The following is a 16,391-nucleotide window of genomic DNA, read 5'->3' as shown; positions in this document are numbered from 1 at the left end:
TGAAAGGGGAGCTGGGAAGAGTAGTATGCCTATTTGGCTCTTCTGAGTCATACAAGCTGGCTCCAGCACATCCCTAGACTCAAGAGCAAAGCTTTCAAAGTTCTTCAGTGCTTCCTACTCAACACACAAAAAATGAGGCCACAGCAACTGTAGCACACCTCATTGTTTTCATGATAGGATCAGTGTGTGATCCTGGGTCTTGGAATGGACAAAGGGATGTTTGTGCAGAGAAAGGATTTCTGAGTCCTCTGAAGCTGTCAAGATCACAGAGCAAAGAGTTATGCTGGTTGGTTGGGGAGCTGCTAGCCTTTGACTTAGAGTAATTGCAATGAAATGTTTCTCCTGCTTTACTTAAGACAACAGAATGATTTCAATAAAGCAGAAGCCCTATTCCTTCCTATTTGTTCATTAGTAACATCTGCCCCTTGCTCCTGTTGCATGTTCATTCTCAGTATAAATTGGAAGCCCTGCTCACTTTTGTTACATGTTCTTGCAGCGCCATTTACAACAGTGGACTGTGTTCTGTTCAGCCTCGGTGTCAGAGCTTGTCCACTGTTAGGACCAGGTGTCTCAGGAGTCACGGAGAGGAAAGTGGCAGCAGTTAGAGAGAAGGTCTCAGAAGACAGGGAATTCCCATCTGTGTGCTGGCCTTACTCAGTCCCAGGAGACACAGGGCGGCTGAGCAAGGAGTCATTTGATGACGACACAAGAAAAAATGGGTCAAGAGCAACTCCACCTCAGTGACCGTCATTCTCTGGGGAAAGAAATTTGGTGTCTGTACCACCACAATTTCTGATCAGTGAATTTGGAAGGACTATGATGCCCCTCCTAGCTATGAAAGACTCAGGGCACCTCTATCAGGGTTGCATCTGGGACACCGAGTCCCCAGACTTGGAGAAATGGCCTGTCCCTGAGGACTCTCAGAAACCCATGATCCATGATCACATGATCTCTGACCAGTGCATTCACTTTCATGGATACAAACTGCAGCATCACCCACAGATAGGTGGAAGATTCTACTGCAATATAATCACTGTACTTCTATTTATAACAAGTACTATATAACAATATATAATGCGAAAATTAAAAAGGAATAGATTCAATATTATAAGTAAAACACCTCTTGAGTTCAAGGCCTCAGGAAACTTATTTCAAATCAAATGAGTTTGACAGCAATGAAAACACTCAAGAGTCTAATAATCAGATTTGCTGAGCGAATCAAGGTGAACGGGCAGCAGTGGTGAATGCATGCTTGTGTGTATCAGAACAGCAGCAATGGCAAATGGAAACAAAATGAAGGATACTCTTGGCTTAAAGTAGACAGAAGAAATGAAGTCTTATTGTTATCATGATTGCTTTTATCACGTAAGGACCACAAAAGTTGCACAGACCTTTACTTCAAACAGGAAGAGAGGTTTGATATTTTGTTGCAGAAACTTCCAAGGTGACAGGGATAGAAGAGGCTTCAGAAGAAAGATGTTACTGGGGATGTAGCCTCAGACCTTCCAGATGCCCCAACATATGAAAAAGAGGCATGTTTCCTGCCCATGACAACCTCATGTATGTGGGCAGCACAGCAGCCCCCAAGACCTATAGAAGATGCATGTCTACCCTGAAGGCCAAGGCTAAGACACCCACTCCTTGCTTGGAGCAGTGAGCTGGCTCCGAGGACTCCCATGATTGTTTTCACCACCTACATTTGCAGTCACTGTGTTTCAGGAATGAATCTGTGGTCTCTTTCCACCCAAAGGACAACCGAGGTCCAAATCTACCTCTTTCCCAGGAAAAGTGAGGAGCAAAGAGAGGCCTCTGTTAAGGATCTCTGGGAGCTGCAAAGAGAGAGAAGGATGAGGTTTGTGAACAGGAAGGAGGCGACTGTGCCACACTGTGGCTAAGTTGCTGGCACAGAGATACATGGCCGAGTCCCGCTGCTCTGTGCGCTGAATCGTCAGAGTGGAGTTGGATCCCTCAGGCCTCTCTGCAGAGAACCGATCATTGGGCAGCCCTGATTTGTCTGGTTGAGCTTCATAATTGAAGTAAGTCAGAAACTCTGGGCCCTGCCCCAGGGCCTGTTGATACCAATAAAGGGCTACATGACCCGAAATTGGATCACACCTGAGAGTTACATCCTGTCCCCTCTTTGTGACTTTGTACCTGGGAGACTGGGAGACTCCAGCACCTGTGTGATCTGTGGAAATAGAATTTGGCAACAGAATAAGGAAAACATTTGTCGTCAACACACACACACACACACACACACATGCCCACATGCCTACACACAGAAAAAAAAATGAAACTACTTTGTGTTCTGAGGACTCACCTGTCCCTAGGAAACCCAGGACCACCCAGCATAGGAGCCTGGTGCCCATAGCAGGGTCAGGCCAGGATGAGGGCTTTACCAGATCAGTGTCACTGTGAGCAGGAGCACAGGATGAGGGACGTCCTTGTCTCCACAGGGCAGTTCCCACAGTGACATCACTTCCTCTCTCAATCCCCAGGACCTCAGGGCCCCAGCATTTCTATTAGAACACACTTGGGTGCTGCTTTAAATATTTATCAGCTCCTTTTTAACAACATCAATGCATGGCTCATCGCCTTGGGCTCCAGAGCTGTCTGGACCCGGAGGTCTCATGCTGTATCTCTGAGTTCATCTTGTCATCCCACAGCCGCTTCTTGCTCCTTTGTCTGCTGGGCATTTACTCTAGGATGCACCAACACCGCCCCTAACATAGGGCACAAAGTGGTGAGCTCATTGCATTTCCTGCAAGTCAGGGTCCCCGGTGCCATCCCCATTCATGCTCCAGCCTCCTCCATTCCCCCAGTCACATGTGCCCAATGACTGTCCTATCACATGGGTTCCCTCAAGAACTGCCCTCATGCCTTTCTTCTGGGATCATTTCCCACCTTCGTTAACTGTAACTCGGAAAAGATGCCAATAGAAAACCATCTCAGGCATACAGTGACTTATTAACGCTCATCTATTCCACGCCCTGGACTGGATAGCTGGGATCTTCCATATGAAAAACACCAGGACCTAAAGTTCTTGCATCAAAGATTTGTTTTACCGTTGTCTAATTTAAGACACTGATGGAAGAAAAGTACTCAGTTTACTGTTTAGGTCCAACTTATACAAAGTAAAATGAATATTCTTTACTCTGAAATCATATGTTCTCCTCTGAGTAAATTAAAAGGTCACATAAATCATGAATTAAACCTACTGGGCTAGACTGGGCCAAGAGAAGACAGAGCTTTTTTCTGGAAAGGCGAAGTTTCCAGGGTTAGTCAATGTGGTGCAGGAAGAAGGCTGGCATGTGAAGAATTTTCCCTTGTTAGAAGATGCTGGGATGTGTGATATCCTGGGTACTCAGCTGATCTGGGGAGAAGGGTGGTCAGGCGTGTAATAGGAGGGATGAAATTTTGTCAGCAGGATTGTCCTAGGAAATTGCCCTTCAACCATCTGAGACATGTTTTGGGCTCTTTGGCCCTCTCTGCTCTGTCTTGTTTGGGGGCCAGGTGTCTACATGGAGAGAAGGCATCTCTACCACACAGTATTCTTGCCATCTTCACAGAAATGCGGGCAATTTCTGCAGATCTTAGGATTTCACTTTGGGTTGGCCATCAAATCATTGAGCTGATCAGCTACAAATTCATGAAGCACATTTCTCAGACTGCAGAGTCCAAAGGGAGACCAGAGAAGTTGCTTTGGGTATAACCAAACTAGGTCCAGGAAGACAGCAAGAGGTGAGCTTCCCTCCCACTGTCTCCACAGGTCACTGCACTCTGACCAGGGTTCTGATGTCCGTGCAACTCCAGCAGGACGGAAGCTCAGGAAGGAGACAGAAGCGGAGGCAGAGCCCTGCCTCTGGGTGGAGTGAGAGTTCAGGCACACGATTAAAGAAAACTTAGTCACCAGTGTCTGGAACATCTACATACAAATTGTGTCCACATTCACCTGGGCAGCACAGGTGTCCCCTGGAGAGGAGTCCACAGACCGTGGCAGGTCGAGACAGTTGTGTGATCTGATGCCTTAATCTGGGAGAATCCATCCTGTGCTGGATTGTGTTAAGTCAACTTTGCAAAGGTAGGAGTCTGCCTTCCCAGAGTGACATTTCTGTTATCATTCTGGGTTAGAGATGGTCAAGGATACATTTGTGTAAAATTTGGAAGATAGATGTAAAACAGTCACTATTACACATAGCAGATAACTGTGGTCAGACAGTGAGAGTCAGTGGCCAGCAGATACAGAGGCATCCAATAGACCTTGGAAGTCCTGTTCCTTCTGCACCCTGTGTACAGTTCATCTTCCCAAAAGCAGCCAGGCTGCCCCCAGTGTTTGGCAGTGCACGTACATGGGTGGCCCCCACACAGAGGGAACAGCTTCCCCAGACACAGATTTCCTTGGCCTTTTCCTGTGCTCCCAGGTCAAGGTCCCACTGCATGGCCTGGCATGCTCTGATCCTGTCATGTCCCTGCCACTCCAGCCTGTCCTGCCAGAGCTCCAGGAGCCCTGGCTACTGACTGGCTCCCTCACCTTCTGACTTCTCTCCTCCAGACCTTCTCTTTCTCAGCTCCTCCTACATATGCATAAGGTCTAATTCTGATCATAAATCGGTTACACTGTCAAATTTGTAGTGGCCCTGTTTTATTGATGCAAACCTCATGGAGATTTTCTTACTAGAGGTGGTTTCAAGGAACAACCTTTATGGATGGAATTCTAGAAGTGGATCCCTGATCTGTCTGGATTTGTTGTGGGGAAAGACCCTGAAGGAGAGCACAAAGACCTGGAGGAGTTCAGGTGTTGTAGCCACAAGAGGAAGCCTTGAGCCAGGTGTGGCCGCCATGATAGTGATTCCCCATCAATTTCCAAGACCAACCTGAGCCCAAAAATCAAAGGGGTGGGCTTTCTTGTACTTAATGCTAGATCTCTGCCAAGTTACAGTAGGTGTAGCATGTTCCTACTATTGGTTCGTCCACCCACTCATCACTCACTCAGCCTGTCATTCACTCATCCATTCTCTGTGAAATGGGTCTCCCCACATGCCAGGCACCGATGTTGGTAAATGCAGCAGGCACAGCCTTAGCTCTCATGGGCTTAAAAATTCGGTGGAGAGTCTGGGCATAGTGGCTCATGCCTGTAATCCCAGCACTTTGGGAGGCCTTGGCAGGTGGATCATGAGGTCAGGAGATCGGGACCATCCTGACCAACATGGTGAGTCCCTGTCTGTACTAAAAATACCAAAAAGAATTAGCTGGGTGTGGTGGTGTGTGCCTGTAATCCCAGCTACTTGGGAGGCTGAGGCAGGAGAATCGCTTGAACCAGAGAGTCGGAGAGTCGGAGGTTGCAGTGAGCCGAGGTAGTGCCACTGTACTCCAGCCTGGTGACAGAGCAAGACTCTGTCTCAAAAAAAAAAGGAAAAAAAGGGAAAAAAAATGGGTGGAGTACAAAAATTATCAGACAAGTACCTGAGAAAGCCCAACTGTGCTAAAGGTTACCAACAGACATATGATTCTATGAGAGCTTCTGAGTGGAAAGTTGATCTCAGCTGGGAGGCGGGGGAGTGCTTCCTGCAGGAGGGGCAGATTATGCCGAGATCTGAAGCACAGGTAGGCACTGGCCAGTAGAAAAGGAAGCCTCTAGCCTAGGGCAGAGGGAATGGCCTTTGAAATCTCTTTGATGGGAAGGAAGGAGGCACAGAAGAGAGGCTCCCCTTATAGCTGCAGTAGAAAGGGGCGGGGAAGTGAGGGGAGGAGAGACCCAGCAAGGCCTTGGAGGGTGACTGCCCAGATGGGAAAGGTGGGCCACAGGAGAGACTACGTGAGGGTGGGGGCTGGGAAAACCCTAGAGAGAGGAAGCAACATGGTCACCAGGAAGAGACAGGAGTCTAGATGGATCTGAAATACAAATCCTGTTCCACCCTGGGGGCCTCGGACTCAGGATGATGAGTAGAAAAGTAGGAGCTGGGGAAGCCCTGGCCCCAACCCGAAAGGACACCTCGGAGGACAGACCAGAGAGAGCAACAAGGGAGACATCTGAGGACCTGGGACCAGTCCAGGCCTGGCTGAGATGCCTGCAGAGGCACGTGGCACAGAGCGAGGCTCATACTGTCCGGGCCACTTGGGGCCACTCTGGGTTCCAAGGTTCCTGGTGCAGAGATCTCTGCCCAGGGCATCCCTGAGTCTTGGGTGGGGGAGGAGGGCAGCACCTTCCCTTGCCTTTATGTGCAGAGAGGAGACAGCCTTGCAGCGCTGTGGAGTAGCTGCTGGCACAGAAGTAAACAGAAGTCTGAGAGGGAGCAGCTGACTCCAGCTTGAGCAGGAAATCCTCTGTGTTTGATCTGGAGACATTGTAGACATTGGGAACTTCTCCTTTGTCAGTGAGAGCAGCAGCAACTGAGTAGTAAATCAGCCTCAGCCCCTTGCCTGGGTCTTGTCGATACCGATACATGTATTCATGGTTCATATCCTGGGCACACAGCAGAGTCATGCTCTGTCCTGTCTTCAGGACGTGGAATTTTGGGGTCTGAGTGACACCAGCATTCATTGGACCTGCAGGGAAGGACAAAGCTGATGCTACAGCTCCAGTGGAAAGGGGCTAGGCCTTGAAATCCACACAAGGGGCCCCGCCCAGGACCCACCTGCCCACAGGAGAGAAAAGGCCGCACAGCACAGGATCCCGAGGCTCATGGCAGGGGCTGCAGGACGGAGGGGTCTTCTGGGTCTGTGCATTGATGAAAGGGGAACTGGACTCTCAAGGGAGTCATTCTGAGACTTCATTCTCCCTGCCTGGGCCCCAGAGCCTTCCAGTCAGGAGAGGCCACGCCCATTCCCCAGATGGTCAAATTCAAGATAAATGCACCAGTGAACAGCTGAGAATGAGAAGAACACATTTGTCTGAATTGAAACAAGTCTACAAGATTTTCATGACCTTTTGGAAACAGTTCGTAATTCACTGTAAATTTTATTACCTCGATAATATAATAATATTCTGGTGTTAGTTGTCTACACAGTGCTGTAGTCTAGAGTCTTAGGGACACTCCTCATGTCTTCCTGGTGTTTTTGACTCCTGTGTCCCAAATATTCTTTCAAGTATCTTTTTCTAATTTGCTTAATTGACCATAATCCTGTTTAAAATCCTTTGTCTATATTGGTTTTCTCTGTTATCAGGTTTCCAAAACCCAGGGGCAGGCTCATCAACATTGGAGGAGTCGTTTTGCTCTGTTTCTTGTCAATCCACTGACAGATGAGACTCCTGATAAACCCAGCTGAGCACCTTCAGCTCCACCCAGGGCTCTTGCTTTCCATGTCTGGGGTGAGACCGCAGCAGGCAGAACCACCTCACTTTGCTGACTGTCCTCTAGGTGTGGATGAAGGTGACCACACTGCGTTGCCCATGACTTATGGGCACAAAGGTGGCCTGATGCGTGAGAGACTCAGGGAGAGAGGGCAGGATTTAGGGTAAGGAAGAATCCTCTGTTTGTACTTTAGATGTCATGTTTCATAAGGAATATCCCTTTGTATGGGATTCCTGCCATTAATTTAGTAATAAATAAAAAGGAGCTCAAATAATATATCTTGTGATTCCTCCAGGATTTTACAAGCTTTCCCCTGGGGTTTCTCCTTGTCTGTTTTCTGAGCTCATCATCTTCTCCTAGACCCAGCCAACACCCTGCCCCCAGGTCCCTCTGTCTACTGAACCAAGCAGCAGGGTTTGATTCCTTCTGGCTCCCTTCATTTCCATGGCTGCTTAATTATGGGTGGGATGGGTTTAGGATGGCAGAGGGCAAAGCAATGTAAAGGGCATTATTCTTCTTAGGGCTCTGATTCATACTGAGGACTATATGCTTCATGGTAGAGCCTCATGGTACTCATTGCGTGTGGATGAACATCCCCCCATCCTCACCTCTCAGCTTGCTACCAAGTTACTCTTAGAGTAGAAAAGGCCTTAGAAATAATCTTGTTTCCATTTCCAGTTGTGCTTTGTAAGGTGGACTTATTATTACACAGCTATTTGTCCTTCATTTCCAAAGAAGTTACTCCCTCAGGTGTGCATCTGTGCTGAGACCTGAAAAACATTAGGAGAAGGAGGAGAGTTGCATCACAGCTTCACACCTTAGAATTTGGTATTACATGTCCTTTGTCTTCCACATTCTGTGGCCACTCTGCCGAGTTCCCTACTGTCCCTCCCCACTGCCTGTGCTTCCTTCTCTGTTGATTCAAAGAAAATAAGATCCTCCTAATTTTAGAATGCAGGAACATTTACCAATTTCTGGCCCATGAGAGTCTCCATTTGAACTCTGAGTTATTTATTAAACAAACTGTGACTCCATTGGCCGTACCATTTTTGCCTTCACCACCAGACTTCATAAGGTAAAGAAGCCGTATAGATGTTTACTTAACGTCAAAAATAAATTATCCCACCTTGCAACTACTTACAAAGCAAAACTGACTAAATTCAGATGAGATTCTAGTTAACATTGTTTTCCTCTCCATTTCATGTAGAGGAAGTGACCCTTAGTTGCTTCTCCTCCCTCCCTCATTTTAAGAACAGCTCGTCACACCGTTCTCTGGCCTAGATTATCCACATCAGTGTCTCTGCTACGTCTTGTGATGGGAAAAATTTTTTCAAAGTTCAGATCTTCTGGTTCCAGGCCACTAACCACATACCCACTCTAGTACCTCCCCACTGCCAACACCATGATGCTTTTACCTTCAGTGCTGTAGGGTACACAGACTCTACTGCCCCCTGGCGTCTGATCCGAAGACAACGCCAGATGGTTCTAGACTTCACCTCCCTCAAACTCCAGTGACCACTCTATCAGTTCTACACAGAGGCAAGCCAACTGTCCTCCATCTGGCTCCACCATTTATTAGCTCTGAGACCATGGGCAACGCCATTCATTAACCTTCCTGGACTCTAGCCACATCTAGACTCGTCTATAAAACAAGACGCACATTCCTCTCCATGCTTTATGAGGATGAACTGAGATACTGTGTAGGCTCTGGTAGGTTTGATAAACATCTATCCTTTTATCTCTCCCTGTCTCCTCATGCAGGAGAAACTGATAAAGCTCTCACACCTGCTAGGATTATGAGTGATGGGAAAGCTGCATTCATCAACTGGGTGCTGGGGTGAGGAGAACTTGGAAGCATAAAGAGGTCATTTAGTCCCTTTAGAAAAGATTTGGCAGAATTTAGGACTCAGACAATAGAGCATGAATGTACCTGTCTACCCTCATTATGCAATATGAAGCAGCTAATAAGAGCAAGTTAGATCTATATCGACCAATCTGGAACAATAAAGACCAAGGTATATTAACAGAAAAGAGTATGCATGTGGCCGGTAAAGTGTACAGGTGAACCCAATTTCTGTAGGTGTACTTGGGTAGAAAGGTATGCATGAACACAGAAAAGAGGGGTGAAAAGAAGCACACCAGTGTTTGTATTTGTTACAAATGGAAGGTGGGATTGGACATACGTAGACCTGTGTTGTCAATGCTGTCTGCAAATATACAATTTCAAATGAACTTTCCTTCCTGAGAGCAATTGAGGAAGAGGACTTCTGAGGCCAGAGCTGCAGGAGGGGCCTGGAAGAGAGGCTGCATCTACTCACATCATGGTGATGTGCGTTCCTTTGTCCAGCTGAGACTGGCCTGGCAGAGAAGCTCAACACAAGGCAGAGTTTCATATGCACGGAGCTGCTCAGAGGTCTGAAGGCCCCAGCCTCGGCAGTGTTGGGAAGACACCTATGGGACAATGTCTTCCACTGCCCAGATCACGATCTCGTAAAGACAAGGCCACCTATATCTTCCACTGAACTTTGTGTGCAGAGGAAGGTGGCTGTAGGGTAAAGGCTGGTGCAAGAGGGCACAGAGGTCTGGGAGAGACTGTCTGACACCAAGGCCACATATTTGGCTTTGAGAGGAAGTCAAAGACATTCAGGGATTTCTCTGTAGTGTGTGCTGGGACAGATCAGCTGTGCACCAGCTTCGGCTCCTATTAACATCTGCACCTGTATTCATGGATGGCAGTCTCAGGCATCTCCGTGTCACTTCACGTCCTGCCTTTGTTCTCTGGTATCTTGGGATCAGGTTGTTCCAGCATCTGTGAAGGCTATGATAGAAGGAAGTTGAGTGCCCAAGGAGGGACCCAATAATGCAGACCTGATGTAAAGGCTTAGGCTAGGATGTGGTGAGCCAAGGAAAAGGCTTTAAAGATCTCACCTGCCCCCAGGAGGCAAAAGGCCACACCACTGAGGAGTCTGGTGGCCATAGCAGGGCCAGGGAAAAATGTGCAGATTGTGGGGAGTTTTTTCACTTTGTGTGTTGGGGACATAATTCCTGGATGTCAGTAGAGTCACTGGTGATGCCACTGCCCCTGCCAGCCAGTGACTCTGCCCTCTGCCTGCTATTCTGCCCTCTACCTGCTGCAACCTTCAACCTAGACTCAAGTCATAAACCTTCACCCATGTGGTCTCTGCTCCTGGCTGTCCCTCTTCTAACAACAACAGCTTGATAAAGTTCGTGATCATTTACCTCCAGCTACCTCTCCACCGTCAGCGCAGGGTGTCCATTTTGGGATCTTTTTGACAGGCTGTTGCTTCTTCACTGAACATATGTGCTTCCCTCCCATTCCTAGGTCTCTATGTTATTTCTGACGTGAGATATATTTCAGGTACATTTCTTCTTAATGGAGAAAAGCCAAACTTAAATTTTACTAGAATAAATTAAGAAAAATATGTTTAGACATTTATATGAGAAAGGAGTTTTTGTCTACACACAAACAAAATTGTTTTTCATTTTTGTGGCATTAAATTAAACTCTTGTACATCAAAAAACACCATAAAAATGAAAATGTAAGCTACAGACATGGGAAAGACAAAGGGAATGCATATAAATGATTTTTTAAAAAGTGTGAAATTTAACATTCCTCAAAATTGCTAATTAGGAGGCCATAGTAATAACCCCTGAAGACATCTGAGCCTCTGCTGCAGCCCTGCTGGTCACTAGAGGGCAGTGTGAGGGCTCTGATTTACTGAACAGGATACAGAAGGTGATGATGAAACAGGGGGGTAGGTGGAAAATGGATGGACTAGTTTGTTTCCCACTTCTGATCCTTACAAGTCAGGAGACACTGGGGAAAATGACTCAATGTCCCTGAGGCTCCCATCTGTAAAGGAAGGATAAGAATGTTTGATTTGCAAGGTTGTGGAAAAGCTTTAAGATATATCACATATACAAAAATCTAGCACACACCAAGCGCTCAGCAGTCACTCTTCTACTGAAGTTACCCAGGAAGGGACAAGCTGCAAGAAGATGCAGCACAGAAGCAGGCGCACTCAGGGCACAGGAAACCTGGGCTCTATTGCTTGGGAAAGGTCTGCCCTCAGTAGGACACAAGACATGCCTTCCAAACAACTAAAAGCTTCCCTTGAAGGAGTGAAACCTGGGTGGGGCCTGCAGCTCTCAAGTCAAAGTTACGGCAGGAAGTTTACATACAGAATGTCAGTGACTCTGCCGGGCTGTGCCAAGCTGCTGGCACAGAGATAGAGGGCCGAGTCCCCCAGCAACAAGGCGTTCACATTCAGCTCAGAGCTATAGTTAGGGAACTGGCGAGCTGAGAATCGATCAGGGAAGTTTCCTCTTCCTCTCTCTTCTTTCTCATAATACTCAAAGATAAACTGGGGCCCCTGACCCAGGGCTTGTTGGTACCAGGACACACTCTTGTGCCCAGAGATAGGAGAGCATCTCAGAGTCACGTGCTGTCCTCTCGTTTTGATCAGGTGTGTGGGACTTTGGGTGACTCCAGCGTCCACTGGGCCTGTGGGAAAAGCAGATGGAGGATGAGCTCAGGAGACAGCCTGGAGGTCTTCTCCAAGGTAAAGTGGAGGACACAGGGGTGGAAAAGCTGAGAATGGGGCTGCTGTCCTGTGCCCAGGACTCACCTGCTCCCAGGAGACAAAGCAGCGCCCAGCAGAGGAGCCCAGAGCCCATGGCACAGTGGGGCAGGCAGCACTGCACCTGATTCAGGGCTTGGTCCTCCTGGGGAAGAACCCAGTTAGTTCTGAGCCTTGATTTTCTTGATGGGAGGGGTATCCTGTGATGTCACTGTCCTGTGTCCTCCCCATGCGGCCTTCCTTAAGTCTAGCGCACTACGGACCCTGGACTCAACCTGTCCTGCAGAGCTGGAGGGATGGGTGAAGGCACAAGCTTCTGTGGTGATACAGTTGCTCCTCTACCTACACTGCCCCAGCTCACAGGCAGCCCCACCACCCTATCACCCTTCTCCCACCTAGTGCTGTGGTGCTCCATCCTGGAGCTCACACACCTGCCCATCAGGGGAGGATGAGGAGGCTGTGATTAAACCTCAAGTTGCAGTTCTTCCTTGCTGTCCTCACATCATCTTTCTGATGCTAGATTCACACCATGTTTCTTATCATATTTTCCTGTCTCAGGCAACATTCCCAACCCATTTCCTGAGTGGCCAGCGGTGCAGATTCCCCAAGATTTAGTCCATCTGATCAGAATCAAAGCAGACCTGTATTGTCTGTAAATTATCAAGAGTTCAGATTCCCCAGAAATAATTCTAGGGCCTTCTCAGCTCATAGCACAGACCTAGCCAGCTTGGGACTCAGCACCCTCAAGGTCATCCTATACGTAGTGCTCTGGACAGTTTATGTTATTCCCTTCAGATCCACCCTGCCTTCAGAAGCTGACCCCAGTGTATTATGTTAACTGGCTCCTCTTTTCTCTAACTCCAGAGCGAGTTTGTCTTATTGGAGACAGGACAGCAGAGGGAGGTGGTGTCATCATCTGTGCTGGTTTGCAAAATCTATTCCTTTGGCTCCTTTCTTGCTGGGTTAAATTTCCTGGTGCCTGAAAGTAGTCCACAATAGCCTGAATGCTTAGCTGCTTAGATATTTCCTTCAGTAGATATCCTAGCTAATAGCTCATAATATTTTTATTCCATAAAGTCCTAGAACAGGACACAATTTTTCCAAGGTTTTTGCTACTTACAACGAGGATAGCATTTACTTTGATTTCCGATATCTTGTTCCTCATTTCCCCCTGAGCCTTCACCAGAATTACCCTTAATGATCTGTTTCAGCAATCTAGGCTTTTGCTTGTCTGCTTCTCCGAATTCTTCCAACCTCTATCCATTACCCATTTGCCATTAACCAAAGCTGCTTCTACATTTTCAGGTCCTTGTTGTAGCAACAGCGCCATTCTCAGCACCATGTTTTCTTTCAATTTCTTTCCTACTGCTGTAGAGAAATACCACAGACTGGGTAATTTATAAAGACAAGAGATTTATTTGGCTTATAGATCTGGAGACTGGGAAGTCCAAGATCAAAGGGCCATAGCGGCTGAGGGCCTCCTGCTATTATCCAAGGCAGAAGGAAGGGGAAGCAAGCACCCAAGACAGAGAAAGTGGCGGAATTCATCCTTTTTATCAGAGGACCGTTCCCAAGACAGCTCATTCACTCCCACAATAGGGCGTTGATCTGTTTCTGAGGGCAGATCCCTCATGACCTAGTCATAGCTGTCCCACCTCCCAATACCATTACATTGACAAATTTCAATATGAGCTTTTGTGGGGACACGCAAGCATAGCACACACATCTACATTGTGAATCAGTATTTCCACTCTTAAGTCTATACCTAAAAGAAAATAAAAAAAAAAAAGAATCCATATATCCACAAGAAAGAATTCCACAAGAATATTCACAACAACTTTATTCATAATAGTTGAAGACAGGAGTAACGTGGATATCCATCAACGGGAGCATGGATAAACAAGTTGTGGTATTTTTATGCAATGGAATGTTAGTCATAATAAAGAATGACCTACTGATACAACAATATGAATACACTTCAGAAATACTAATTTTGGAGGGAAATAACTCAATAAAAATGTTATATGATTCCATTTATACGGAGTGCAGGAATAGACCAAGCTAGTCAATGGTGATAAAAATAAGAAAAGTTTTGGCCAGGTGCCGTGGCTCATGCCTGTAATCCCAGAATTTTGGGAGTCTGAGGTGGGTGGATCACGAGGTCAGGAGATCGAGACCATCCAGGCTAACACAGTGAAACCCCGTCTCTACTAAAAATACAAAAATTAGCCGGGCATGGTGGCAGGCGCCTGTAGTCCCAGCTACTCTGGAGGCTGAGGCAGCAGAGTGGCATGAACCCGGGAGGCAGAGCTTGCAGTGAGCTGAGATCACACCACTGTGCTCCAGCCTAGGCGACAGAGTGAGACTGTCTCAAAATAAATAAATAACTAAGATAAGTTTTTATCTGTGGGATAGAAATTGATTGGAACAGAGCATGACGACACTTTCCTGCATGACGGAAATTTTTTTATAATCATTTCAGTTACCATTGCTCTGGCATATGCATTTGTCAAAATTTACCATGTTGTCCTTGTATTAATATTTCTGTTTTTATCTCTATTAATTAAACCTTAAATAAAATTATTACTAAAAAGTAAACAGTTAATTGCATAAAATATGGGAGTCATTTACAAATGTATGCTTGTTTTCTGTACAGCCCAATTTAAAAATGAATCACACAAAAATAAGAAAAGACAGGAGCACACATGTCTGTGTAAGTTATGGAGAATGTGAGAAGTGCTTGGTGACTGAAGTGGCAACTTTAAAATTTGGTATCAAAATAAGCTCAACTGATGCGTGGGCTGAAAAACAACTGAGGATCAATATCAAGGAAAGCTATAGACAAACAAAAGCTGTTTACAATATCTTTATATGCTGTTGAAATCATTCTGACAACCATGAGCTGCTATACATTTCATAACTTGGAGAATTGGGCATTCATCACTCTCACATTCAGACTTTCCTTTCATTTTGGCTTTCAACAGATTGGCCAATTGGTGAAGTGATTTTTTTGCCCAGCAAGCAGCCTGCTCCCCTCTTTGTGAGTGGGGTTCCCGGGTGACCCAGCCCTCCCCCTTTGACAGCCTCACAGAGGGGAGTTGGGCACAGCACAGACACACGGAGTTCCCTGCACGTGGGGTTTGCACTCCCTATGAAGCCCAGCTCTGGACCTCCCAGTCCTGCAGTTAACAGATCCCAACTAAAGAAACCTTGCCTCTAGGTATTCGCTTTACCTGTTAGTGCTAAGGAGGGATACAGGCTGTAGAAAAATAAAATGTTCGCTCAATATTATTCTGTAATATTTTACAAGAAAATCAATTGAGGAGTTCATGGATTTTCATCCAAGCCAAAGTCATGATAATAGCTGAATTCCTTCTTTAATCTACCCTGAGAAGACTCAAACACTGCTCTCAATAACACAAATACTTAGTGGAGACTTATTTATAGTCTCTTTTTGATAATTCTACTAGTCAGTTATCATCAGGTCTAACGACACAGTTTGGTGCATCTACTAACATTTTTCTTCTGTAGTCTGTTTACTTAGGTGTTTTAGAGCTTGTTCTCAATATTTTTTGTCCTCCAGAGAACACATGCCTGGTGTCCAATGCAATCTCAGCCAAAGTGATGTTATCAGTACGACTTCTGAACTTCTAGAATTCCAGATCACTCAAGCAGGTTAAAGCTGTTGCCTGGCCAGACCTGCAGGGAAGATGAGGTGCAGCAGAGACGCACTGGGCTCAGGACACAGCCCACCCCTCGCTTTTCCCTTTTCCTCTGAGGCAGTTGCTCCTCTACACCTCCCCCTGACCAAAATTTGCCCCGGCCAAAATTCCTCAACTGTAGATGTCATTAAAGATTAGAGGGACTTCCCGTCTCTTGCATAGCTGTAGGTAGCCTAGCAATAACTGAAAACTGCTGCAACATCTGCATAATACAGGATCCGAGCCCTAATTTTTCTTAACCCTTTCCCTCCTAGGCTGCTCTCCCAGACTCCCCAGAGCCCTTTCGAGCTCAGTGGACCACACTGCCATCTTGTGGCCAATAAGTGAAGTTTCATCATTGTTTCTTCTGTAATGGCCCAAGGAATGCTGGGAAGTGTCTGCAGAGGAAGCTGCCAGAATATTCCAGAAGTGCCATCACGCTGGTTTTATGAGCAGCTTCCCTAAACCCTAAGTCCAACATTAGTTCTAACCCTGATTATTGCTTTGAGTTACCAATCTTAATATCCCACCCTCATTCTGAATAACTCTTATCACATAGGTCCAGTTATAGTTTAACTTTTTCTCTCTTAAAACTACCATCTAAAGAAAGAGTAACAGAAGGAGAGGAATGAAAGGAAATAATATTTGGCTTAAAATAGGAAGAAAACACAGACATTGAAGTATAAAGAGATTATTTAATCTGAATCACTAAAGATAAACAAATCGTCCTCCAAAAATGACGATGTTACCCCAAAAGTATAGATCAGCAAAAGATGAAGTCAAATATCTATTAATAA

The 16,391-nt window shown here is 46.3% G+C and overlaps 3 gene segments (V, D, J or C); all 3 read right to left on the bottom strand.

The window, feature by feature from the left end:
* Positions 1-737: 737 nt before the first annotated feature.
* Positions 738-4,439, bottom strand: LOC100995080 (T cell receptor beta variable 7-7-like). The segment is given in 4 exon segments: positions 738-796; positions 1,895-2,188; positions 2,321-2,519; positions 4,350-4,439. Coding segments are annotated over 4 exon segments (642 nt in total).
* A 206-nt stretch (positions 4,440-4,645) lies between these two features.
* Positions 4,646-6,762, bottom strand: LOC129398290 (probable non-functional T cell receptor beta variable 6-7). The segment is given in 2 exon segments: positions 4,646-6,546; positions 6,636-6,762. Coding segments are annotated over 2 exon segments (540 nt in total).
* A 4,711-nt stretch (positions 6,763-11,473) lies between these two features.
* LOC129398289 (T cell receptor beta variable 5-5-like) lies at positions 11,474-12,005 on the bottom strand. The segment is given in 2 exon segments: positions 11,474-11,817; positions 11,942-12,005. Coding segments are annotated over 2 exon segments (393 nt in total).
* Positions 12,006-16,391: the final 4,386 nt, after the last annotated feature.

Source organism: Pan paniscus, chromosome 6, assembly GCF_029289425.2.
Source record: "Pan paniscus chromosome 6, NHGRI_mPanPan1-v2.0_pri, whole genome shotgun sequence".
NCBI lineage: Eukaryota > Metazoa > Chordata > Mammalia > Primates > Hominidae > Pan > Pan paniscus.
This window is presented reverse-complemented; position numbering and strand designations above follow the sequence as displayed.